The sequence below is a fragment of the Podarcis tiliguerta genome (assembly GCF_965153285.1).
Source record: "Podarcis tiliguerta genome assembly, chromosome: 5".
Taxonomy (NCBI): domain Eukaryota; kingdom Metazoa; phylum Chordata; class Lepidosauria; order Squamata; family Lacertidae; genus Podarcis; species Podarcis tiliguerta.
Window position 1 is genome coordinate 29,325,589 of NC_139538.1, and position 27,994 is coordinate 29,353,582.

General features: G+C 40.8%; 1 protein-coding gene across 6 annotated transcripts in view; it reads left to right on the plus strand.

Moving 5' to 3' along the window:
• The first annotated feature begins 2,917 nt into the window (after window positions 1-2,917).
• The window catches only part of CUL3 (cullin 3), a 49,850-nt gene continuing 24,773 nt past the window's right edge, over window positions 2,918-27,994 (plus strand). For 2 of the 6 annotated variants that reach the window (XM_083442673.1, XM_083442675.1), the window contains exons 1-2: window positions 13,976-14,142; window positions 20,491-20,688. In XM_083442673.1, the coding sequence (XP_083298799.1) occupies window positions 20,491-20,688 (198 nt within the window). In that variant the 5' untranslated portion in view covers window positions 13,976-14,142. Of the gene's footprint in view, window positions 3,397-13,763; window positions 13,888-13,975; window positions 14,143-20,490; window positions 20,689-27,994 lie in introns of those variants that run through there. The other 4 variants (XM_083442674.1, XM_083442671.1, XM_083442672.1 and 1 more) reach the window with 4 other exon arrangements.

Here is a 27,994-nt window from a genome sequence, read left to right on the forward strand (position 1 = left end):
ACCTCCCCCACCTCTCATACTCCATTCTACAGCATTGTTGTGGTGCCCCCTGCAGCCCAGCACCCAGTGCTGCTGCACTGATTGAACTAAAACAGCCTCTGCTGTATCAGTTGCTAAAACCCTCTTGAAACCTATTTGCTATAATCATGACAAACTGTAATTTTTGAAAAAGGGCCTTCATATATCAATTCCATCATTTCAAATTTCATACCATCTCCAAAGTGTCTTAACACTGATATATATCTGAAACAGGCCTACAATCCTTTCTTATCATTTCACTTCATTTCACAAATTATCCAACTCCAAAATGACAAAAATATGGATTTGCTGTTGTTCTTAGCGACACCATTCAAAACATTTATGAGAGTCTTCTTTCAATACTGCAAAGTATTAATGTGCATATGGAATAATACTGTTGACTTCCAACAATTTTCACATTCTGAATTTCAATGCAAATTTCAGCCCTCTTAAGTTCCCAGTCACTGAAAAAAACACACAACAACATATGTAGCCATGTTGGTCTATTAGGGGGGAAAGTCCAAAATAGTACAGCAGTACTATTTCCTGACATTTTGTTTTAATAAATGTATTACCATATTGTGGATTTCATTTTGCACCTGGCACTCAATAAACACCTCATTTATCTTTAGACCTGAACTTTTTAGCTCTACACTAGCATGTTGAAATGAATAACAACCTGTTTTTTCAGTCTCAGTATAAAGCCTATTGCAAGCATGAGACAAATGAAGGCAAGCTGAACTGTATATATGCTATATGTGGTTTCTACTTACACTGGACGAAATTTTGGTACTTTATGATATTGACATCTGTGAAAGATTAATGTTGTATGGGTGTGATCATTTAAATTTTGTGCAAAAACAGGAGAAGTTTGAAAAATAATTTGGGGAATGTGCATGAACAAATAGCAGTAGGCAGAAGGCTCAAGCAGACATGATGAGAGTGAAGACAAAGTCCTGTTGCATCCATGGAAGCTGCCAATCAGAGTTTACAATTAAGATTTATACCCCTCCCTTTGAGCATGCTATCCGGATGGCTTATCATAAAATATTAAAAACACTGTAAGATAATTCATAAATAAAAATAAGCTAAACCTGGAAAATTGGTAAAAGTAGCATTAAAAATACTATCAAAACAATCAGAATAAAACAAAACAAGTTCACTTGAAGCTGGAAAAATCAGAGTGGGCACCAGGTGAGCCTCTAAAATTAGGGTGCCACAACTGACAAAGTCCCTCTCCCTGGTGGGCTCCCACAACATCTTTAGATGGTGGGAAAACCTGGAGAAAGGCTTTTGATGGTGATCTCAAACTATGGAGAAGTGCATTTGAAGCAGATGAGGTGCTCCTCATTGTTCCTGTGCAGGATGAAGTACATGGAGCCACATGGGTCTTGAAATATACTCAGAGTCGCAAAGTGATTTCATGCTCTTTATTCAGCTCATAGTGGTGAGGAGGAATGAATGAATGTCCCCTCAAAGTATCTGCTTTATATACATTATTTACACAATGGGCTGCACCTGATTGGCTAATTCTGGAATTCTACTGTAAGCCAATCAGGTTGTGGATTCACTTATATCTGGAGCATGATTGGGTGGTTCCTGCCAACCAATCATATTGCTGCATTGTTCTAGGACCAATCAGACTGCTGCATTCTGAATCCTATTGTTCTAGGACCAATCAGACTGCTGCAATTTGGATCCTATTGTTCTAGGACCAATCAGACTGCTGCAGTTTGGATCCTATTCAACTCAGTACATAACAGGTCTTTTCAGTGGTAGCCCCCTCCACATGGAGGTTCCTCTCTACGGAGGACCCCTTCTATTTAGTTTCAGGCAGCTAGTTAAGGTACACCTTTTTAGGTGGGCATTTGGAAAGACCTGATCGGATAAATTGATTAGTTGCTGTTGCTTTTGGTAGATTGTTATTTAGTAAATTGTTACGCAGCTGTTATTTTAAAGGTTGTGTTAATTTATTGACTTTACGCATGTGTGTGTGTGTGTGTGTGTGCATACACACACGCTGCCCAATAAAACATCTTGCCTTTCCTTTTCATGGGATTAATTCACCCAGTCACCTGCATGGGTTCTTTTTGCAGCTCCTTCATCTGGTTTGTATTATTCTGTTTTCTGTAATTATCTTATGGTAGACAAGCTAGAGTATTGTCAAGTATTTTCAACAGCTAAAATAAAATATCGTTTCCTAAGTATGCCTGGTTGGGGAAAGTTTTGTTTTCTATTTGCTTATGCAACACAGCTGTATCATAACTAATAAAAGTAGTGATGCCTTGTGGGAGACATGGGGTAGGCGGGCAACCTATGACCCTCCAAGCGTTGAGCCATCCCTCAGCATCCCTGACTACCATCGATGCTGACGGGGGCTCCTGAGAATAAGGAGTCTGAGGTAACCCAAGGGCCACAAGCACCGTCCCTGGTTCTACGGGAGAAATAGCAGCAGCAGCAGCAGCCACGAATGTGTGTGTGTTTTACATGAGGGCCCTGCAGAAGATGCGCCATTTGGTCCACCGCCAGCCAAACGCCCTTGGCCAGGTACTCAAGGCGAATTGGGGGGGGGGGGCGCTCCAAACCTCCCGAGTGATTTCCTAAGAGAGGCCTCCAGGCAAGCAACGGGTTAAAAGCGGGTTTAACCGAAACAAACGACCAACCGCACTACGTGCAAACCCGAATCGCCGCCTCCTGCCGCCTGCGTAGCACGTGACAGCTAAATCCACCCACTCGCCGCCTCCTCCGCGCCACCACCCGCCAATCACCAGCACCGCTCGCTCGCCCGCCCGCCTCCTCCAGCTTCCCTAGGGTCAGTGGGAAGAAAGACAACACTCCTTACCTCTCCAACCCCCCCCCGCCCCGCGCGCCTCCTATTATCGCGGGAGCCGTTTGGAGCTCTCGCGAGACTTGGCGGCCCCACTCTGCTCCCCCTTCCTCCCTCCTCCCCGCCGACTGCGCTCCTCCCCTTTCCTCCTCCCTCCCCTCCTCTCTCTCTTGCGCCGCCGCCGCCCCCGCCGGATCTGTCTGTGTCTCTGCGTGAGGGGAGGGGGGGCCTGTTCGGCCCTGCGCACTGAGCGATGTTTGGCCGCCATCGCGGCGGAGAAGGAGGAGGAGGCGCAGGAGGCTGAGGGAGCCGCCGCCGCCACCGCCGCGTACAGACGGCCACTTGGGCCTGCCTCGCCTCAACCTCGCCTCTCCGCCCGCCCTCGGAGTGAAGGTCGCCGCCGCCTGAGGGGGGCTTCTCCCCGGCCCCGTTTCCCTCTCCCCGCCCCTCAGGAAAGGGGGGCTCCGCTCCCGCCGGGCCCGAAGATGTCGAACCTGAGCAAGGGGACCGGCAGCCGGAAGGACACCAAGATGCGGATCCGAGCCTTCCCGGTGAGTGAGGGAGCGAGAGGGACGTCGCGGCGCCGGGCCGGGACCGGGGCCTGGCGGCGAGACGAGCCGCCGGCCGCGGCCTTGCGTGCAAGGGAGCCCCGTCTCTTCGTCGCCCGACCTGGCTTGTCACAGGGGCGGCGGAGGGAGCGGGCCGCGGGCACTGAGGGGAGGCCCTCCGGGGAGCCCCTCAGGAGAGGCTGTCAGCGGGCGGGGAGCCGAAGTTCCCGTCCCAGGAAAGGGAGAGGCAGGTTAGAGGGCCCGGCGGCCCCCCCGCCGCCGCCCCAGGAAAGGGGCTCTGGGGAGATCGCGGCTTTCCCCTCGGGCCCTTGACAATGGCCTGCCTAGTACAGCGCCTGTTATTTATTTAATAATAATAATAATAATGACAATAAATTGAGTGAAGGTCTTAAGAACACACATATACACACACACTCGCCCGAAGAGTCCAACGTCATACTAGTTCTGTATCAACTTCAAACTTGTTGTGTTTTGTTTTTTTTTGTCTCGCCAGTATCAATAAATGAAGCTGAATATTGTAAGGATTTTGACACCGGACAGTTTTTATGACATTTCTCCCCCTCTGTGGGGTTGTCATACGGGGAGGGAGCATTTTCGAGGTGATTTGTAGCATAAATTACCTCATATCTTTCCTGACCGATAGTTCAGCTGAAGATTGAAAGCCAATGGACACCCAAGATGAAGGCCTGGGTTTGTTTGTTTTTTGTAACGTGTAAAGTTTTTGTTTTTGTTTTAAGGATATCTGACTTGCTGATTGCCAAAGTACTGGAGTGTTTATACACATACATATATGCTTAAAAGGAGATGTTTGGTTGTACGTTTTTTAGGCTTGAGCAAAAGTTTTTGTTGCGTTTGAGTCAGGAAACTAGTGGCAAATAATTGTTGCCTTCACAAAGAAACTGGCTCTACCTGTTTATGTGAATGAACTAACAACTGTCACCGTCAGCATTTGATCAACCTGCAGTTCCATTCTCAAAATTAAACTTGTATTTATGTATTTTAAGTTATTACTGCCCAATCCTATTTACTCAGAAGCCCAATTGAAACCATTAGTGTTTTCTTCCAAGTCAGCATAGTTAGATTAGGAAAATTAACTCTGCAAAAGAGCAACAAAACTTGCTTATTATATATTTACCCTCTTTTTCAGCTAAGATTGACTCCCTGAATGACAATGTAATAGATTCTGAAGATAAAGAGATCTGTGTTTTTAAATAAAGTGTTGTGTTCTTAGGAGCTGTTGAAAGTACAACATGTTAGTCAAGTTAATTTTGAAATGTCTTAAAGTTGGTTTTGGCTGCCTGAATAGCAGTGGGAGATGCTATCATGATAATCAACAATGACAGTTGCTTACAGTGTTTTACAGTTATTCTCTAAGTAAAACATATATTACAAGTGTTTCTTGAAGCCTTTGGATGATGAGATTTATTCATCAAACACTTGGTTGTATATGGGAGTTGAACAGATTGAGAGAAACAAAGTTTGCAGTCAGGGTAAACATTTTTCATTTTCCTTTCTTGCAGATGAGCCTATAAAATGTTAGTGGGTGAAGAATGTTCACAAGCCTTCTCACACAAAGTAGAACATTGTTTTCCCTGTAAAAGTGTTTTTTGTTAGCAGTTGTCATAATTGTGGCTCATTCTAGAAAAATATTTTGAAATAGCTATATTTAATGCCTACTTAGTGGGGAGGGTACATAGACACCATGAGCTGAAGATAATTAAAATAACCATTGTTAAAGCAAACTAACAGTAGTCTTCAACATTTTTGGACCCGGGACCGGCCTTTAACTCAAAGATGTATTTGGGGACCCAGTTTCTTTGTATTTTCCCCCTTACTACATATGTGTGCATGTTTTTATATGTATGTATTGTGGTAGTGCTGCATTTGCACCCTACCTTGGATCAGACTGATCTGGAACTGAGTCCAACCCACCAGTTGGAGCTAATTTCTAGACAGGTTTATATACAGTGGTACCTTGGTTTAAGAACAGCTTAGTTTATGAACAACTTGAATTAAGAATGCTGCAAACCTGGAAGTAGCCGAATATGTTCCGCTTTCTGTTTAGTGTGTTCCATTTGTAAATTGAGTGCCCCACTGCTGTGGGAAAGCATGCCTTGGTTTAAGAACGCTTTGGTTTAAGAACAGACTTCCAGAACGGATTAAGTTCGTAAACCGAGGTACCACTGTATATATAAACTGCCATTCTATACCATACAACTTCCAGCAGCAGCAAAACAAAGCAAAAACAACAAAACCTTACGTTTTTACCTTGAGGCATACCTTTTCATGTTTTGGCCTGGAATGGGGAGGGGGAAGCATATTTTTAACTCAGCTCTTTAGAATATCGTGGGGAAGGGTTGCATCTAAATAATTTGACTGAGCGCTGTCAGTAGGCAAGAAGTTGTCACTGAGCTACCGATAGAAGCAAAGATCTTCAGTACATGGGTATCAAGCATGGTGCAACTTATTCAGCAAAAAAGCAGCATTAGAAAATCAAGAGGAATGACAAAAAGATAGATGCCCACAATTCAAAGTTGAATTATGGGGATAATTAACCACGATCTACACTAGTTTATACATAAAGTATGTACAATGTAGTATTGATCGTATGCTGAGACAGCCTTAGTTAGTCCATATATTGACTTTGGATTGGGTTGATGAAAGTTTTGAATTTGTGCTAGTGGGTTGTAAAATTTTGTGGACAGAATTAATTGTTGCATAAGTAGACTTGCATTTGTGCCTTAACCTTCCTTTCCCTTAAATAACACTCCCAACCTGTTCCCATGTTCCACTCCAGAAGGCCTTCTAGCCTTCTGTTCTACTTGTACACGAACAGCATACAACCCTGTGAGAGACCCCTAATAAAATCTGATGGGTTACACTTAATGACCTATAAAGTGCTTTCTAACCGACTTTATCATTCATAGGGGAACACACTGAGAGAAAGCATATTTTTCTTTGGGAGTTAAGGGATCAACTGACCTAAGTTCAATATAGTAATTGAACAGGTCATTATATTGATCACAATATCTGCTTTTTAATTCAGTGCCTGTTATGTGATCTTAATGTCTGTTAAATGTCAAATGAAGTAAAGTAGGATATTGATGTAATAAAAGTTATTTTGCTCCAACAGAAATTTGGACAGATTCTGAAAACCTCTCCCCTATAGCAAAGCAATGCAGTCTCAGAAAGTTTAGGAAATGGTTGGGGCAACATCCAACTGTCCTTCTACCAAGAGTGATTTTGGTGTCCTAGCTCAGTTTCCCAACCTTTTCCTGACCATGGCCCTCTTCTGACCTTGTTTCCTTCCTGTGGCCTCCCATGGGTGTAGCCGGGGGGGGGTAGGGGGCAGTTGCCCCCTCCAATAAGTAAAAATCAATATAAATATGATGTTCTCCACCCCCCAACAAAAGACTGCCCCCCTAACAAAATCCTGGCTATGCCCATGCCCCCCTCATCCTACTGGTAGAGAGGTAGCTATTTAAATATTTTGTTTGTAAATATAACATGTTTTATTTATAATTTTTATTATTTATACAAAATACAATTACATCAAATGATAGGAACATAATGAAATATTGTTGAAGCAGAAAAACATAGAATCATGGAGCTGGAAGGGGCCCCAAGGGTCATCTTTCTAGTATAACACCATGCAATGTAAGGATACTCAGCTAAAGCATCCATTACAGATGGCCATCCAATCTCTGCTTAGAAACCTCCAAGGAAGGAGAGTGCAGAACCTCCTGAGGAAGATCCATCTTCCATGTAGTATAAAAAGTAAACAACACTTATCTGACCTCAATTATTTGACACAGGAGAAAACCTACAGATAAAAGTCCAAAAGGCGTGCAGGGAATTCTGTATATAGGAGAATTTTAAAAAGCAAGTTCTCCTCGCTGACCTGGTACAAAAAGATATTGTCATCTGGAGGAGCACTGGCTGCCTAGATAAAACACTATCCCCTCCACACCCTTACCTGGGAATAAGGCCCACTGAATTCAGTCCAACTTTCTTCTGAGTAGGCACTTAGTTATTTACTAGATGCAAGTCAGCAGTACGAGATGACTCCACTCGGCTAGGCGCTGGGGTGGATTGCACCCTGCATCCTGCAGAGTCAGGCCCAGGCTGTCACCAGGCCCAGCACTGGCAGAAGCAACAAGCAGCTCCGGCTCAACCATTGCCACACCACCACCGCACTTACCTGACCTGGGGATTTTGGATTGTGGGCTCCACTGGTCAAAATTGGAGCCTCAGTGATCGCCCCCTCTCACCGGAAACAATCCAGGACTTATCCAAGAAAACACACATGGCAAAAAGGAGCTCTAGGCCCTGGTGGGCCAACCCCTTACCCACTTGTGATTGGCGAAGCCGATAGCCAGCCGATCAGAACTTTTTTTTCTTTTTTAAAAAAGGTTTCCCCCTCCTTCACTTCTCATGCTGTGTTCCCCCCCCCCCCACGATTTTCACCTGTGGGCCCCTGTGGGCCCCTTGGACTATCCTGGCCCCTGGTTGGGAAACACTGCCCTAGGTGATGGTTAAACCTAGCCATACTTGTTTGTTTCCCCCTTGCCTGCCTCTGCATAGGCTCCTTATGTGGTGCTTTTCTACAAGCTTTCCTTCTGCACCCACCTCAGGCAGTGACTTTAGTGACAGTGGTAACTTTTCCCTGTAGGGCAGGGATTGCTAACCTGGTGCCTGCTGCCAACAAATGCTTTTACCAGTGCCCTAGGGCAGAGGCCTCAGACACTGTGAAATGGGAGTCAGTGTGAGGTGGCCACCTTGTATTTTTTTCCCTGGTGCTGAGGATTGCTTCCTGTTGCTATTGGACAGAGACTGTATCAGTGTGTTTGTAAAAAAATAATATTGTGTGATCTCCACAGTAAGGATTAGCAGGACATAGATGGCTTCCCATAGTAAACATAAGGATGTCATGGGTGGTGATCTCCTATTGTGTGTTATGCCATGCTCCCCATGGCAGCCATTTTGTGTTATACCACAACTTCACCCCAGCAGTTGATTTGTTATGGGAACCCTCATCACTCTTTCAAAATTCAAAAGTTGTCCTCTGATCCAAAAAAGTTGGTGATTCCTGCTACAGGGAGTGGCCAAGTCAGACAGCAATAGATATAGGTATATTGTTTAAGTTGAAGACTTTGTGTCTTACTTAAATATTTTGTAAACAAGGACACTGCAAAATATTGCAGATTGGTGTAAACGTATTTTATGCAGCAGTCCTACTAGAAGGTGACAATTCTGTTTTTGAGCCCATTGTTCACTGCCTAATCCCTTTCAGCCTCTTTCTTTGTGAGGTACCCAGTAGCCTACTTCAGGAGATATATTTGTAGTTTGTTTCACATTTTCAGTTTGAATAATGATGCATTCTCTGTTTGATAGCGGTGGTGGCCAATTCATCTAAATGAAATTTCAGAAAGTGTTTGTTGAGTTTCCCAGTTGGTAAGTGATGCAACCTTGAAATTCTGAACCCCACATCTGGCTGGAGGGAGTTAGAAAGAAATAACAATGGCTCTTCAGTAGGGAAGAGCTTCAGAGACACATAATCTGCCATTGAGGGACCCTGCTATGCCTTCATATACTTAGATCTACCACTGGTGGTCTTTCTACCAGTGGTAGCAGACATAAGGCCCCAAAATGGGAGTTTCTGGGACAGGACATAGCCAGTCTTGGATTCAAGGTTCTTTCATCCATTCGAGAGGCCCTAAATTGGATCCTGTATGTCTGGTATTGGTGTAACTATTTCACACACACTAACAGATCAAAAGAGAGGTAAGTCCACCCCCCCCCTTCTGTTCTGGCTGGTGTGTTTGTTGGCAGGGTTTTAGAAGTGCTGATAGATTTTGGAACTTTGCACACATCCCCATCACATTTAAGGTTGAACTCCTAGTCACAAGCCCTTGTATTTTACTTGCTTGTTATGGTGGTGGGGGCAAGACTTCAGTGTGCAGTAGGAGGGTATTTTTGTTGCAATTATTATTGTGCTGTCTCGGGGTGGGTTACAACAATTTAAAAATACAAGATTGAAATATGTTAAAGCAAATTGCTGTTGATAGAATAGGTGGGTCTTAAAAATAGAGTTCTGTTTGAAGCATGTTGTCATTATAACACTCAATCCTGTGCTCAGTCTGGCATTTTGTCCAATTACATAATGCATCTGTAATAAGGATTGACAAAAGGTGCTTTCAAATGCTTTCAAAAATCTCCATACTAAAAAAAATCACTTATTTTATTTCAGAGTTGTCTGTTTTTCAAGAACTTTTCCCATTTGTTATAATTGAAACTATAAAATTGTGCTAAGCTATATGTGGTGAGGCAGTCAAGTATGTTTGCATACCTGCTCCATTCACAGGAAGCAAGAAGGTCTACTTTTTACCCCCGCAAAATGTAGATGCCAGCAATCGAACTTCCTACACACTGCTGTTTGGAGAACTTGTCACGGGCCTGGCTCACATTGGAGCCAAGCTTGGAGAAAAGAGCCTGAAGGGATGCAGGGTTCAGGATATAAGGTATGGGAGGAGGTAGAGTTCAGCTGCTTTCAGCTATAAACTTTTTGCTGGAAAATGTAGATTCTTATCACCATACATTAAGGCAATGGATGTAAAGAATTTTTTTGTTCATGTCTTGTGTGGCCCTTAACAGGAGCCCACAAATCCTAGTTTACCTTAGTAGGTCACATGCGTGGAGGTGTAATCCTTGACATTGCACTGTACCCTGAGGACCAGGAAAATTATCTGCTGCCCTTTCCAGCTTCAAACTTGCCACAGTGGAGGAAAGAGTTGTTCCCACTTCAGGCCCCTTGGAAGCACAATCTAATAAGCACAAGTTCTAGCCCTCCTCTTGGGCTTGGAGTTGGAGCTGAATAGGGGATTGTCCTTGCAATTGCATGGTTTTTTAGCGGGCCTCTGGTATAGCACAAATGTGGAGATAACTTCTCCCCTCCCCACATCCCCAGCTTTAAACTCAAGAGAGTTTAAACTCAAGGGGTTTGTGTATGTTGTATTGTGCTTACAAGAACTCATCATGGTAATTGGAATTGTGGACCCTTGGCAAGCCTCAAATTAAATATATAAAATCCGTTTTCATTACTATTATTTCTCAGTTATCAATAAACCTAAAACATTGATAATGAAATTATGGCTTTGGGGTTGAAGAAACTTTAATAAGTATAACATTGATCATCTGCATGTCCAGAGATCTATACCCAAACACGCTCTTCCTGATTCCTGCTATCTTAGTGTTTGGCTTATATCCATTTCTGTGGTGGGAAGCAAGAAAATACTTCACATGTATTACTTTTATTTAGAAAAGCCAATAGCAGTCTCTGTGCAAAGCCAAAAAGCAAACTTTGCGTCCTTGAAATATTTCATCTTGCTATGGGTTTTTGATAAGTTAGGGAGCTATATTTGGAAATATAAAGCTAGTGTAGGTGCTAAAGTTATCAAAGTCTTCCTAAACTTATTTTAAGGATTATAGAGAAGTCCTGAATCCTAAGTTTAATGAAGAGTAACAGAACAATGAAGAACACAAAAATTAGAATGACACATCATAATTAGGGATTCTAATAGTGAAGACGAACATAAGTGTGATGGAACTCGTTGAAATGCATATTTACTGCCATTAAGAGAAATGTGTTTTTACAGCAGTAAATGTTTGTTCAAACAATTTACAGCAAAATTAAAATATTACATCTGTTTTTACTGTAAGAACAGGGTGAACAGTAAATACAATGTTACAGTTTAGGGTCATATTTTTGACAAATTCAGAGTTTAATAACCAGTTGGAAAGCAAAGAGAAATTTTAAAATGGAGTTGAGTTTTGAAAAGGCATAAATGTATTTATTTAATATGAGCATATCAACACAGGAGAGAAACATATGCACAACTTCTGGCTTATGTGTTACCTTTATCACACTTGACAGTTTCTCCATGCTCCATAACAACATGTAGCAGTGGCTATCATATGATTTTTTCACATTTAAAAAAGAGTTTCTACATGAGCTCCACCTGTTCCTAATAATAGCAGGTGTTGGCAGTGGCATGGAAAGACTTCATACCAGAAAACCATATGATTAGTCATACTGCATGTTACAGCAGTAACATGCAAAAGCTGATAATTGGTGATAATTTACAACTTTCCTCTTCATGAAAAATGTAATGTCTGGACTGGCTCCAGAATGTAACTAATAACTAATGAAAAACCACAGTAAGGTTTTATATCTGAAGAAACTCAAAGAAATTGAATTGACAGTTACCTTCAACAGGAAAAATGACAGAATTTATGGAGACTGGGGTACTTCATATTTACAGAGAACGGAGCCTTGCTTAGATATAGAACACCAATGAAGGCAAGGCAAAAATCCTTGTCAGGGTAACAGGAAAGTGTGTTTGAGAATTCTTGGATAATCTACAGTCATTCAAATGATGACAATCTGATTACATTAGTTAATTAGTATTGGACTCCAGAATTCATGAGACAGTTGTACAGTCATAGGAGACTAAAGAGCAAATGGCACTAATGTCTTAAAAACAAAAACGAAAAAACTTGGTTTAGTGTCTGTGCTTGAAAAGTGATGAAACAAATAAACTTGTAAGTTCTCATGAGAATATGGAATATTACCTGCCAGCATGGCATTATTGATTAAGAAATTTGCATACCAACCTAAGATGTACTACCCTAGTTTCCTTCTTGAGTTTAATAGACTAGAACAGGATTTTCCACACTTGTGTTTCAAGCTGTTTTTGGACTACAACTACAATAACTGAGCTAGTAAGATTAGTGGTCAGGGATGATGGAAACAGTAGTCCAAAAATAGCTGGAGACCCAAGTTTGGGAAACCCTGGACTAGAGGAAAACAGCAAAGTTTCGAATGTGGTCTCATGTGATACTTTGATTCAGGAGCAGTTGTTGAACAAGGTGCCGCTAAAGAGCTTGTCTCCAGAGCCACTTTTGATTCAGTGGAGAGAGTAGGTGCTATTTTTTCCTGATTCCTGTCTGCAGCCACCTGAATCAGCTTTAGAGAGCTGGGGGACCCTTCAGAGCAGCATGCAAGGTGTATTGGGGTCAGAGGTGGGAACTGGTGAAAATAATCTCCCCCTCTTCTGTTAGTGGATGTATCTGTAGGTTCAAAACTCCATCTCTCTCGGTATGTTAGCAGCTCTTTGGGATCTCAGGTTGAGGACTTTCTTGTTAGCCTGCTATATGATCCCTTTTAACTGAAGGCATCAAGGATTGAATCTGGGTCCTTTTGCATGCAAAGCATATCCTACATTGCTAAGGACATTGGTTCCTCTTTAACGTGCTGAATCTGCTCTCTTGGAGTTTTGATTTTTTACAGTGATTTCCTTACAATGCCATATAAAGTTTTCACATACACTATGAGCTAAAACATGTGAGTGATGGTGACACTTTGATCTTTATAATAGTAGTGTGTCTTCACTTCAAGATTTGTTAGAGATTTCCTCTAATACAAGCACTGAAATGCTCAGACATTTAAGAAAGTTGCCGATATATGGTTTCGGATGGAAGCTTGTGGGCTCCCTCTCTGTTTCTTATTTGCCAAGTGTTGAAGTCTCTTATTTGTAGACTCCTTTTTAAAGTGTCAGAAATGTCTGGGGTTCTGAGCTTCTTTGAATACATTAAGATTAAATATTGCTTTAAAAAATGGTAAAATGATTAGTTTGACTGTAGGCCTATACTCACCTGGGACTAAGCACCACTGAACTTACTGGTACTTACTTCTGAGAGGTATGTGTAAAACTGCAGTGCTAAAGCAACATCTAAAATATTGATAAGGGTAACATGAGTTAGATGCCAGGATACATAATTCTCATTGAAATAAACATATAGGGTTGTTTCCAACACTGCTGTTCCACTAGTGCAGCAGATTTATATTTCCACAATGGAACTTAGTTGTTCTTTTCCCTTGAGTGCCCCCATGCACCCTCAAAATTTGATCCAGAGGGCTGAAATTAGCCTCCAGAGCTGATTTTTTTGGTGTACAGGAAGAGGATGTGCACAGTCCTGGATACAAGCTTATGTATATGTTCTTTCATTTTACAGTGGGGAAATTTTGAAGAAAGACAATATAAATGGGAGACACTTGCATTTCTAAGCAGTTACACCATTTGCAGTGTTTTGTGGCTCACTCAGCGTACCTGAATCTTCCATGTACACCACCGAAAATAATATAGTCTGCACTGAACTTGGAGGGGGGGGGTAGATGAAGAAACCTTGTGGTGGAATCTGGTTGCAAGAAATGTTTGAATTTCTTTAAGAGATAGCTCAACATTCTAATGACATCACAGACTACTCTTGTGCCCCTTGGTAACCACATTAGAACATTGAGTTTGTGTGTGTGGTGAATAAATGAAGGCAGTTTTTGTAAAACTATTTAAAATACTTGAAAATAATCCTTTCAAAGGATTCTTAGAAAAGCGTTATAAAGAAAACACTTCAGAGGTAACAGTGTATTATAAATCCTTCACTTGAGAAAGAAACTTGTAGTCAATGTGAAGTATTGCATATTGCCTACAAAGCAAAACAGAATTTTGCAGAAGTGTTCCATGACCTGTTCACTGGTATGATGTGTTGCCAATTGATTCAGAGGCCTCTGAACTTCGTTTTTGTGGTAGTACAGTTTCTCCAAGTTACTTGCATGTATTTCGGCAGTGGTGGTGGTAGGATGTCCTGTACATAGCTGCTGGGCTTCTGAAGGTAATGCATGGCTATGGGAAAAATTAAACTTAAAATCCATCTTTTCCAGGGTTTGATACCCCTATTATTTGGCCAGGAATATACTGGCTTTCTATAGTGATGTTGATGAGGCTTAACCTAAGTGAATGACCATACCTTATAGTGCTTTTGAAAGGGTTGGTTAGTAGACAACCAGGGTGCATATTTCCCAACTCATTGAGAGAAAGTGGTATACTTTCAGTTATAATTTTAATTAAGCACCAGCATCGTTTTATTCAGAAAAGAGATGCTTTATTGAAGCAGATGATAAAATCAATGTTGAGTACTGATAAAAGGAGAAACTTTAGACTGATTGCCTGTAATGTTACCATGTCTGTTTACATTGGTCAATGCTAGTGAATTTAGAAGAGGTGAACTGACTTCTCATGTAGCAGGCGGTATGTGCATGTGCTACAACAGTAAAAGTTTAGGAAAAGGAAATTTTCAGAATCTTTTTTAAAAATGCAATTCTCTCTCTCTTAAAGCACTCTTCACATTTTGGAAGTTGCTTGTAATTTTAGCAACATAAACTGTGTTATGTGTAACTTGATAATACCCTAGAGTTATCAGTTTTTGTATACTGAAAGTTCAGTTTATGGGACAATAGTTACAAATTATATTTGTTTTTAAAGTATTTGATACAAATGGAGCTACAAGCTGTTGAACTCTTAAGAAACCTAGCATCTCTTTGGTTTTTCTGCTTTATGAGAAGCAGGTAAAAAACAATAAAAACAAACTGTTTGCATTATAGTAAAATAAATTATTATTTATTTGGAAAATTATTATGACTCCCATTATTAAGCAGCCATAAGGCATTCATTTTTATAAAAAGGACTGAGAAAAAGAGGAGAAATGGAACAAAACTCAGTTGTTGCTACCACTTTCTGTTCTTCATAGTTGTCTTCCTATTTATCATGGACTTCTAAAGACTGAAGGTTATCCCAGATTGAAACAAGCTTTTATCATTTCACATGTCAGTTTATTTCTTGATTTAATGTATATCCAAACATAGACCATTTTCTTCAACATGCTGCGGAAGATGGAGGAATCTGAAGTAGGTGAGAAGCAAGAGAAGTCAGAGGCTGTGTTGTGCAAAAGGCCTTGCCACCATGTTACATGAGGGATATGCTTGGCAGAATCCCAGAGTACATTCCTTGGCCAAATACTTGAAGATGTTCTGTGCTTTGCAACATTTGAAAGTACCTTTCCCTATATCTGCAGCCTGTTTTGTAAGCCAGTCAAATGCAGAAGCAGTGCTATCATCATTTACATTTCTACCTTTGAATCTTGGATCTGACAGTTTTGCAACAACATGAACTTGCTGGCAACAAAATTATGTTGCTCTGTACTTTCTCCCACTCCTTTGAGACATAGTAAAGAGGGCAGAAACAGATCCACCAGCTATGCCAACAAGAGGAAAGCACAATCAAATAATGCATTGACTCCTTTCTTTCCTTGTGACAATGGCATTGCCCTTCCAGTATTGGAATGCACCTTGCTCTTGCATTTGAAAATTATACTCTCAGTATACTACTCAGGACTTGCTTGTCCTCTAATGCAGTGTTCCCCAACCTTGGGCCTCCAGCTGTTTTTGGACTACAATTCCCATCATCCTTGACCACTGGTCTTGCTAGCGAGGGATGATGGGAGTTGTAGTCCAAAAACAGCTGGAGGCCCAAGGTTGGGGAACACTGCTCTAATGTACAGGAATTGTGATGATCTAATTCTGTACATAAAACTCTTTTTGTTACACAGTTTTAGAAATAATTTTGGATTAGTGAAGTATGAATGCCTCGTCTAAAACATTTTATTCATTATTCTAAAGCAAAAAATTTTACAAGCCAAAAGAAATTACTTCTTTTGGGAACCTACCAACTGAAGAGGATCTGATCACTTAAATATATGGTAGCTGAACTCGTTGATTTATAATAAAATAATAATTTTGTGTTATATCCATGTGCCTGCTACCCCTCATCTCTCTTCCTCTGGCGTGGTCATGCAGAGGTTATAAGAAGCATTTGTTTCTGCTTCAGCTAACCATGGTTTGTTATGTCTGAATAGGGAGCTTCAATCCAAGCCAGCATTGTAATCCATGATTTTAAGTCTTTCTGCACAGATTTAACTATGATTTAAATTAGCCACAGTTCATCCCAGTACTGACCTAGACGAACTGTGGTTGGTTAGGTGAAAACAGAAGCAATTGCTTCCAGTCTCCTTTTAGTTGCTACAGGTGAGTTAAGGGGAGAATAATGCATGCACTCATGGCTCACCCAAGCACATGGACTTCTGTTTCAGTGTATCTGAAGAAGTATGCATGCACACAAAAGCTCATAACAATAACGTTGGTCTCTAAGGTGCTACTGGAAGGAATTTTTTAATTTTGTTTCGACTACAGCAGACCAACACAGCTACCTTACCTGTAACCAAGATCATTATTGTAGTATGAAACTTAGCATTGTGTCAGAACCCAAGCTATCATGTGCATGGTTTTGATTTTTACAACAAACAGTGCAACTTGTTTAGCACATTAAGATTAAAAGTACAGTGGAACCTCGGGTTGTGAATGTGATCCGTGCGGGAGGCACATTCGCCACCCGCAACGTTCGCAACCCGCAGCGCCACGTCTGCGCACACGTGGGTCGCAATTCGGCGCTTCTGCGCATGCGCGAAGCACCGAAACCCAGAAGTAACCCATTCCAGTACTTCCAGGTTCAGTGCAGTGCACAACCCGAAATCGTATAACCTGAAGCGTCTGTAACCTGAGGTACCACTCTATTTACTTTCTTCACTTAGGTAAGGTATCTATCTGTCTGTCTATCTGTAGCATAGTGTTTGTACCTTTCTTGAGCTTGAAGTGGTATTTTCTTTTTTACATATAAGCAGAAATAATAAAATAATATAATAAAAATGCAGAAAGTGTAGGCTTAGTTATGATATACAAGTGTTGATGTCAGATTCATCACTAGCTCCACTTGTAAGTGGAGTAAGCCTCTATATCTTTTTTTCATCCTTCCCAATTCATCCAACACAGCATTAGTAGCCAGGAAATTTGTAACTGGAAGTCATTTTATACCTGCTGAAATAGTACTTCAGGGCAGTCTTGTTACTTTCTTTGGACTTCAAAACATTTGTTTTGTAAAAGGAATGGTGGTTCCTAGAAAAACAATGTCATGAAAGCTTTTCCTATCTGCATGTTTTAACAGTGAGTAGCTTATTGCTATGCAGTTTTGGTCCCACTTAATACAAGCACCCGTCCTCCCTTTCTGCTATATCATATTGTCTGATTCAAAACAGCTGTATACAAATGGGAATTGGTAAGTTAAACATTTGACCGGTCAAAACGGTCTTTGAGTTGACTGGTTAAATATTGACCCAAGCCATTTCCTTGGCATATATTTTCGGATAGACATGTTTGCTGCTGCTGAATTCTGAAGTAGTTTCTATTTGGCTCTGATCATTATACAAAACTAGAATGGAAACGGGTTCAAATTAATTGGTGGAAATGCAACAGGTAATGTGTCCAATATGAGATAGAGCAGGCAATCTTTCGCTAGATGGAATTTCCTTCAAATTGGGGTTGCATCATTCTGCTCTAAAATGCTTTTAAGAGGATGGGCAAAAGTGTAGTATAGAATTTCTCCCAAATTTTTAAGTTCAAATTCAGTGTACTGTAGGGAATGCCTTTTGATTATAACTTTCCTGTCCGTTAAGGTTAGCCAGTAAAATTCTGTTGGGCCTCATATCCTCCAGAAGTTGAACTGTGGATGGATAGGATAGGGCCTCTTCTGTAATGTTATTGCAATTCTGGAGCCAATTCCCTACAGAGACCAGCTTCGATCCTTCATTGTGTACTTTGTGAAAATTGTGAAAATAGTTTTATTCTGACACATTTGGAAGCTAGTATGATGTGCTTCTTTAGCTATTCATAGAATCCTAGAACTGTAGAGTTGGAAGGGACTCTATGGGTCATCTAGTTGAACCCCTGCTATGCAGAAATCTCAGCTAAAGCATCAATAGCAGATGGCCATCCAACCTCTACTTAAACACCTCCAATGAAAGAGAGTCCACCACGTCAATTCCGCTGTCAAACTGCTCTTATCATGAGAAAGTTCTTGTTGTTTAGTCAGAATCTCATTTCTTGTAACTGGAGCCATTGGCTCTCGTCCTACCCTCCGGAGCAGGAGAAAACAAGCTTGCTCCACCTTCGATGTGATAGCCCTTTAGAAATTTGATGGCTATTATATCTCTGCTGTTTTGTCAAGATACATTGGTTGCATAAAAGTATTATTCATTTCACTGTACAATTTTGATTTTGTTCGCTTTTATCTTGACTTCCTTGAATTGGAGATTCTGAACTAATTTAAAAAGTGAAGGGACTCAGTAATGTTCAGAAGTGATGCAGTGGCCCAGTTCAGATGATGGTCTTACTGCTTTATAAGGTGAGATACAAACAAGCCTCTTGCTGGTTCAAACAGTCCATTTGCTCCTCCCTTTTCAGCACACCTGAATGCAGTGCAGAAGTTTCTATAGTTTTCTGTTTTGCATAAACTGAGCACATGGTTTTCAGTTTTAGGACAAGCCAGAATCCTAAAACATGATCAAATTCTACCTTAATGCATTGCCTTTTGATTTTTGGCTTTTTGGGAAGCTACTAAATAGTTCTCAGTTTGCACATAACTGCTCCATTCTTTCATCGGTTTTGCACATGGAAGAGCAGCAAGGATATGAGTAGGTGTATGAATATCTTACATGTTATGGCTTATTAAAGCCAGGGTTTGATTGTGTGTACTGGGTTCATTGGGTCAAGTTAGACTTTTGGCTTCTTCTGAAACTGAAAATGATAGCTTCCTATTTGTATGAAATTGCAATTTGTGATTAATTAGGGACTTCTTGGTTCAGTTGCTGCTTGGACAGAAAGCTTGGTTATATATTGGCTTAGTAAGATGAGAGATGGTTCTCCAAGATATCTAGCTAAACTTTAAAAGTTTTTTATTATAACCTTCATTGTGCATGTTTTTTAAAAAAATTCGAACTTTGCAGTCCTAACACATAATTGAGGACAGCATTAGTACTGCAAAATGATCAGTGATTTAGAATCATATTGGAGATTGAACTATTATTATGCTACTCGATAGTATAGTGATGAGACAGCCATTTCAATATGGTTTTGAAGAGTAATGTTACTAGAATTGTGTATTATTTAAATTAATTGGAAATATGCCTAAAACAGCAGTGAAGGATTTCTTTAAAGCATCAAGCTATATCTGAAAGTCATTGTAGGTGGTTATGCTTATTATTAACATATTTATGTATTACTGGAGTATGAATGATGACTATTAACTGAGGTGGCTGAGGATTTTTGCCTTAAACTATGGTTTATCATTAAACAATTGGATTTCATACATAAATAAAAAGCCCTCCTGTTAATTTCACTCACTAAAGCATTTGTAAAGGATTACATTAATGATTTGTCCAGGGTTATGCCTTTATTTGCAAGGTATAACAAGGTTTACTACTAATCTTGCATGTGTAAATTATCTAATATGTCTTGCTTTTCTTTCTTTGTTACCCTACTTTTCAGCCAAGGTTGTTTCCCAGATAAATAGAGTAGTTGATAATGTGAAAGTATAAAAACATTTAGCTTCCCTTTAAGTGTATTTGAGACATTTATATTGCCATACGCATGTTTCAGTAAGCAAAAAACAAATGATTCAGCAATGACTCAGATCAGTAGCTTTTGTTACACATTGGACTAGTAAAGCACTAACAGTAAGCTGAACACCTGATAGCACCAGCAGTGCAAGGCTCACTGGTAATATGCATGATAGTGTGGGTGAGGGAAAATTGCAGTGATACTTAAATATATTTCCCTCGAGATCCTATTGTCTAGTGAAACTGAGATAGTTACTTTTGCATCATAATTACTCAGTGATTGATAGTTTGTAGCTGAATGTGTGAACTGATTCCTCTGGAAAAGGTTGTATTTGAAGTGAGATAAAAGTTCTGTGTCTGTGATAGCTTACTTATGTTTGCAAGACAACAGCAGCCATCAAGTAGTAATAAAACATGTGTGAATCAATGGTGTGTGTTGCAAAGAATGTCTAATATCTTACAGAGTTTTGTGCAGTGTGAAGATCTGTTAATACAAACTGCTGGAAAATTAGTCATGTATCTGGTATCGGGCTTGACTCACCTGTCAGCTTGGAACAGAGCTTCTGATAATCACATATATTTGGGGTTATGAATGTGCAACAGTTTTGAAAGGGAAATAATTTTGAAACTTCCTAATCAGAGTAGTTTCTGAATTAGTCTTTTTCTTTGCCTTTGCAGATGACTATGGATGAAAAATATGTGAACAGCATTTGGGATCTTCTGAAAAACGCAATTCAAGAGATTCAGCGTAAGAACAACAGTGGTCTCAGCTTTGAGGAACTCTATAGGAATGCATATACTATGGTATTACATAAACATGGCGAGAAACTATACACTGGACTACGAGAAGTGGTTACTGAGCATCTCATAAACAAGGTATCTACGTGCAATCAGCACCATATGCAAATTGGAAGCAAATAGCTAAGGTTATAGAAGAAACACATTTCTACTTAAGGCATATGGCTGTCCTTAGAGAATCGTACACAATGTTCTGGTTACATTATGATTGTTTTCCGCATGTTAGCAAATGCTAGACAAAAATTATAAAATTTAGCTTCTTGCACTGGGATGTTCTCTTCACATACAGTGAAACTGTTACTAGTAAAAACTATTTATAAAGCACTTTTAATATGTAGAAAGTTTTTACAGCCTTTCTCGTGTTTACATTCACAGCTATATTATTCTTAAAGTAAGCCAAATTAATTTTACAGGTGAGACTGAGACTAAAAATTATTATTCGCCAGAAAACAGAAGCTTCTAATTTCTTTTCTTGTGCATGTAAGAAGAAGCATGGGAATCAGAACAGAGGCCACTTGTGTTTATAATATCAAATCAGTTTGGTGTTTCATCTGAATGAAATCACGTTTCATTCAAACCCAGAAAAAATGTAGTTTTTCCACAAACCAGGATCAAATCCCGACTGTATAAAATGATGAATGATTGTTTACTGCAAACCAGAAATGAAAGCTTCTAATTTTGTTCCTCACATGGAACAAGGGAGGATGAAATGCTTGAGCCCAAGACTTGCAACACCAAACCTGGTTTGGCATATTGTTTGAATGGAACTATTGCCGTGGCTTCTTGTCATGAAGGTGAGCAGTGTGAGCCGGTGGCTAGGCACTCCCCTTTCACGTCTTATGCATATGCAAATAGTGTAAAGGTTGCCACAACTTTCAACACATTTTTTTTGTAATGTCTGAATACAAGAAACAGTGATTCATTCAAAACACAATTAGTGCAACAGCTCAGGCTCTGAAACCTTGTTTAGTGTTTACGTTTGAACTGGATGATTGACTTGCTCAAGACCACATACTTCATCATTCCTGGCTAGCAGGACCAGTGGTCAGAGCTGATTGGAGTTGTAGTCCAACAAACAGCTGGGGACCCAAGTTTGAGAAACCCTGATTTAGTGAAACCTTTCATCTTTCACAGATGTTGGTTCACACTTTATGGTTGGTGATGGAATAAAGCAGAGAACTCTTACCCTTGGGGACCCAGGGCACATTTGGAATAAAAAATAATACTTCCACTTCTAAAAGAGCAAAATAGAGACAGAACCACAAAATGCTGTAGGCACCCTCACCCTGCCCCCACTACAAAAAAATCTGTGAGGTTGAAGGCACCTACCATAGCAACTGCCATGCTTGTTCACAGATAGAAAACTTTTTACACTGTTCTGAACAGGTGGCAAAGTCGGTGTCTAATTAAATGTAATTAAATGTGAACATTTAACATGTTGGACATGTTGAATGTTGGAGGGGCTGAACCAGTGCAACCTGTTTCATGCATTATGGATTTTTTAGGGAATATTTATGAGACCTACAGTGGTGCCTCGCAAGACGAAATTAATTCGTTCTGCGAGTTTTTTCGTTCTACGAGTATTTTCGTCTTGCGAAGCACCAATGTGTATTGACGGTTTCCCATAGGAATGCATTGGCTGTTAAAAAAAAAAAGGCTCAAGACGTTTCGTCTTGCGAAGCAAGCCCATAGGGAAATCTGTCTTGCGAAGCAACTCAGAAAACGAAGAACTGTTTCGTCTTGCGAGTTTTTCGTCTTCCGAGGCATTTGTCTTGCGAGGTACCACTGTACTATGGGCGCCATGTAAGGTACCGACTGTCATACTAGTGTCCATGTTGGTGCCCCTGACATAAAGACTGTGTCACAGAAGTAGCTGTGGAGAAAAAAAAGTGGTTGTCTGCTATTGGGTCTGGAAAGTGTCATCTACTAAAGTTGGTTTTGGTGGTCAATAGCCTAGTGAATTAGAGCTGTCTTTGCCCATGGTGGTGACTGTGCCACCTATTGATATTGACTCAGCTTTGGGACTGCTGCAACTAGTGTGAATGTAGCATTTTGGGTAATGGGGGTTTCAAGGCCTATTGCTGCAGAGGTATGGTTGGCTCAGCTCCATGTCTGGATCGCATTCTACTGTGACAGTAGTGATAGGAAGCAATCACGAGGAATGGATTGCTGACATAGCTACTTCCTATGTTAACACTGCAGCCATCTGGAAGTGACAGGCACACTTGTGATAGTCTTTTGTCATCAGTCTCGTCTTGTTTGAATCTGTTTCATTTAGTCTAGGGGTCAGCAAACTTTTTCAGCAGGGGGCCGGCCCACTGCCTCTCAGACCTTATGTGGGGCCAGACTATATTTTGGGGAGGGGAAAAAAAAAGGAATGAATTCCTGTGCCCCAGAGATGCATTTTAAATAACCCAGAGATGCATTTTAAATAAAACCACACATTCTACTCATGTAAAAACACGCTGATTCCTGGACGGTCCGCGGGGCGGATTTAGAAGCCAATTGGGCCGGATCCGGCCCCTGGGCCTTAGTTTGCCTACCCATGATTTAGTCTTTCCTGAAAATGACAAAATATATTTGAGAATACAAGGACAGATTTTGCACCTGTATATAAAATGCACTCAACCTCAGATATGAATGGATTATATGTGTTTAGGTTGCTGCCATTGTCAGAAAAAAAGATAGAAGCAGGAACACCAGACAATTCAGAAGCACACTTGGCCATCTTTTAGAAGCATTTCAAAACCTTTATTGTTTAGGCCTAGTTTCAGAGATCATGGCTAAACTGACAGAGGATTGAAGAGTTTTTTAAAATATAGTGTTTTCTAGTTCTTAATTTTTGTATTGTTTCATTAATTTAGGAGGGGGAAGGTTGTTGGAAAAAAATAAACTTCAGGGTCCTCTATTAGAAAAAAACACTGCTACAGCTTTGGGGAGGCCTTGTGTGTTTTCGTAATGCTGACTTGGGCACTACAACACAAACCACCTTGATGAAGCCTTATGCATTTAATATTTGCTGCTTATATTGGGACAGGTGTGCTGAGCACAGCATATCCCTTTAGCTCCACTCGTGTATACTTGTAAGTAATTGGTATACACATCACCCATGGAAAATCATAACTACATTGGTATAAAACCTTTAGGAACAATACTTTTAAAATGTTCCAAATGTGCTAACAATATCCTGTAAAGCAAGAGTTCAGTTAAGGGTCAGTTCAGGATAATAGTCTGGGAAGATTAGTAAACTGCTACTTGCTAATCACTGTATACAATTTTAAATGCATGCATTCATGTTTGGAATACAAAATTGTTACTGTTTGGAGTGGGATTTCTTTTTATTTTTTACTTTGGCGCATATGGGAAGTATTCCTTTCAATTTGTTCTAATTTGTTTGCTGGATCTTCACTCAGACACTGGTACTTTAAACAAAAATTATATAACCTAGTAAGACAGTGAGCAATTATTGTTAAAAATCTATTCATGATTGTACTTGCTGGTTGTCATTCTCTGCAAGCAGTGAACACAAAACTTAAATGAGCAAATGAAAGCATGCAATTTTTGCATGAAGTATGAAATACTAAAACACATATTGTGATTCTTCAGCAGCCCAATTATATGTAGATAGAAGATCTTCTAACATGACTAGCATCTAGTATATGCTAAAAATAGGAGTCAATTTTCTATTTTGTATAATTTGCTGTATAATCTATAGTTGTCTTAGGCACTTGACTTTCATGAAGCTTCTTTGCCTTGGAAAGAGGAGCTGCATAGGTGATAAATGTGAAGTAACTTTAGTGAGCAGATAACCCCTACATACTTCATACCTATTCTTCCTCAAAAAAACAGGTTGCAATCAGTGTTAGAAACTCAGCTATATAAGCTAGAGGCCAAAGGTTACAGATGGCAAAATAAAATGTCGAGTTGCCATTTGGGGCAAGACAGCTCTAAAATCTTTTTTTTCCTTCAAATGGTTTACTGACTGTGATTGATTATCAGTTAAACATCTGGGTAGTTCAGATGATAATCTTGAGCTAGATTAAAAACTTTGAGAATTTAAGGAAGAAAAGCCACTTTATCCAGGGATCGTCCACATATATATTGGCCTATTCCTACTGCTTTTTCTTAATGGTGACACAGACCATTCATAACATAAAAATATTCTTCACAACAGTGAGCAGGGCAGTAGGGTGGGGTAAGTGAAGACAAGCTACAACAGTTAGCTATAACATTGCTCCCTGCTCCTGCTCAGGCTGCACAGAAAAAGCATTTTGGTTCCTGAAATCCATTGTGATTGTGTAGATAAAATATAACTGATAGAATTCTACAGGATGTGATATTAGTGTGTGAAAACAATCAAGATCCAATGATCCCCAGATAGTGATGTCAGGTGCCATCCTGGCACCCAGGGATCTTCACTTGGTTGCAAGTGGCTGACAATCAGGTGCAAAACGCGCCAGGTAACAGGTTAATTTCAAACACTGGTTGCAATATATGTACAGGGAGTGCTACAGATCAAATGCACTGTCAGTAACAACTACATCAAGTCTCTATTTGCTATGCAGGAGAACTTTACAGATGAAAAGAGAATGAAACATAAAGCATCTTCCCTATGACTGACTGACAGACTTCATCTTTTTTCTCCCAAAGAGTGCTTTTGTGACTTGGGAGAAGAAAGACCTCTTAGCTGGTCCTTCTGAGTAGTACTACAAGATATCCAGAACTGTTTGTTCAAGTGAATGTTACAAGAAAAACTTGAACACCTCCTTCTCAAGGACCCAGTGTTCATCACAGAGACTATGGCTGTTTGTATAGCAGGAAACAGAGCCAAGACTTCCTCTGGGATATTGCTATGTGACTTCACTAAATAATAAACCTTTTTGTGGAAAAGCAATGTCACATGCTGCTATTCTTAAAACACATGTAAATAGTCCTGAAATCTAGATGTTTATTTTGGTGTGTCTGCTACCACCTGAGAATTTTGAAGTTAAAAGGCTACAGGAGCCAATTTTATCCCCCATTCCCAATATGCTTGTATATTGTATAAACATTGAACTCAACAGCTGGTTGAAATGTAGAGACTAAGAATTTTAGTTGTGAACTAGCAAATGCTACTTTTTTTAGGATAAGAATATACAGCCTCTGACTGTTACTTGCAGCTGCTGCTAAATGACAGTCTCCTCCCCAAATTTATCCTTGAAATGCAGGACTTTCCACGGACTACTGTAGGAATCAAAACAGTTACATGCTTGTATCACAAAAAGTAAGCTGCAAAGGGGATTTAAAGAACAGCAAACAACTTTCAAATATTTTGAGATGAATACCTGTTAGCCTCAGATGGGATCTTTCTATCCAAAAAGGACCATTCTTCAACCTTATAAATCAAGGCACAAAAGTTACTAACCTGCAAAGTGCTTTTGCTAGTGTGTTGGTGGCTGGCTGAGGAGGGATCGAGAGCTTGGTCCCACCTCCAGCAGCCTACTACATTTCTATCATCATCATTTTATTTGTAAGGCTTCCATACTTGTCTTTCATTTCTGGGACATTGTGCAACATTAAGATGAATGAAAGTGTCTTTAATAGTATATTGCCTTGCTGTCTTATAATGCTTTTATAAGGACACCTCATCCTCTTACTCATTCAAAGAAATCCCCCCTCCAATAAAACCCCTAAACATTTTAATTGGTTCACGGAAAGTGTTTAATTTGAGTTAGGGCTCAGTGAATGCTTAGTCATAGAAATATGGCCCAAAAACAACAACTGTATTTTAGTGATTAGGAAAAAGTGTGGTAGTGGTAGATCAGAGCCATCAGAAATTGTGAGGCATTACAGAGGAAGACACTACATTATTTCCTCCCATTACAGTTTTATGATAAAATTAAGAGTTATATTTTAAACATCATTGAATACTAACAATTCCAGACAGAGGTTGGGTGCCAGTATGTGGGAATGTGGTTGCTGACCTTGAGCCAGACATCCTGGAGGGTGAAGTCAAATGGGCCTTAGAAAGCATTGCAAATAACAAGGCCAGTGGAAGTGATGGTATTCCAGCTGAACTATTTAAAATTTTAAAAGATGATGCTGTTAAGGTGCTACACTCAATATGCCAGCAAGTTTGGAAAACTCAGCAGTGGCCAGAAGATTGGAGAAGGTCAGTCTACATCCCAATCCCAAAGAAGGGCAGTGCTAAAGAATGCTCCAACTACCGCACAATTGCACTCATTTCACACGCTAGCAAGGTTATGCTTAAAATTCTTCAAGGAAGGCTCAAGCAGTATGTGGACCGAGAACTCCCAGAAGTGCAAGCTGGATTTAGAAGAGGCAGGGGAACCAGAGACCAAATTGCAAACATGCGCTGGATTATGGAGAAAGCTAGAGAGTTCCAGAAAGACATCTACTTCTGCTTCATTGACTATGCAAAAGCCTTTGACTGTGTCGATCACAGCAAACTATGGCAAGTTCTTAAAGAAATGGGAGTGCCTGATCACCTCATCTGTCTCCTGAGAAATCTCTATGTGGGACAAGAAGCTACAGTTAGAACTGGATATGGAACAACTGATTGGTTCAAAATTGGGAAAGGAGTACGACAAGGCTGTATATTGTCTCCCTGCTTACCGTATTTTTCGCACCATAGGGCGCACCGGACCATAGGGCGCACCTAGTTTTGGGAGGCGGAAAACAAGAAAAAAATATTCTGAACCCCAGAAGCCAGAACAGCAAGAGGGAACTGGCTTCTGGGATACAGTGTGGCTGTTCTGGCTTCTGGGTAACCGCGCCAAGCCTCTTCAGGGCAGCGGGATGAAGGCTCCCCCTGCCCAAAGAGGCTGCGCAGGGCTAAAGCAGAAGCCAGACAGACGCGTCTCTGAAGGGGCACTGCGCCTTCTCTCTCTCTGTGCAGCGCCCCTCCTTCACAGGAAAGGTGCTGCGCAGAGAGGGAGAAGGCGCAGTGCCCTTCAGCGAAGCTGGAGAAGGAACAAAAGGAGACCCTTCTGTTCCTCCTCCGGCTCGGCTTGATAGGCGCGTTGCTCAAGGGGCGCTGCGCCTTCTCTCTCTGCGCAGCGCCTCTCCTTCACAGGAGAGGCGCAGCGCAGAGAGGGAGAAGGCGCAGCGCCCTTCAGCAAAGCTGGAGAAGGAACAGAAGGAGACCCTTCTGTTCCTCCTCCAGCTTCGCTGGACAGGTGCGTCGCTGCCAAGCGGGAGGGGGAACAGAAGGAGTCCCTTCTGTTCCTCCTCCGGCTTCCCACGACAGGCGCGTCGCTCAAGGGGCGCTGCGCCTTCTCCCTCTCTGCGCAGCGCCTCTCACAGGAGAGGCGCTGCGCAGAGAGGGAGAAGGCGCAGCACCCTTCAGCAAAGCTGGAGAAGGAACAGAAGGGTCTCCGTCTGT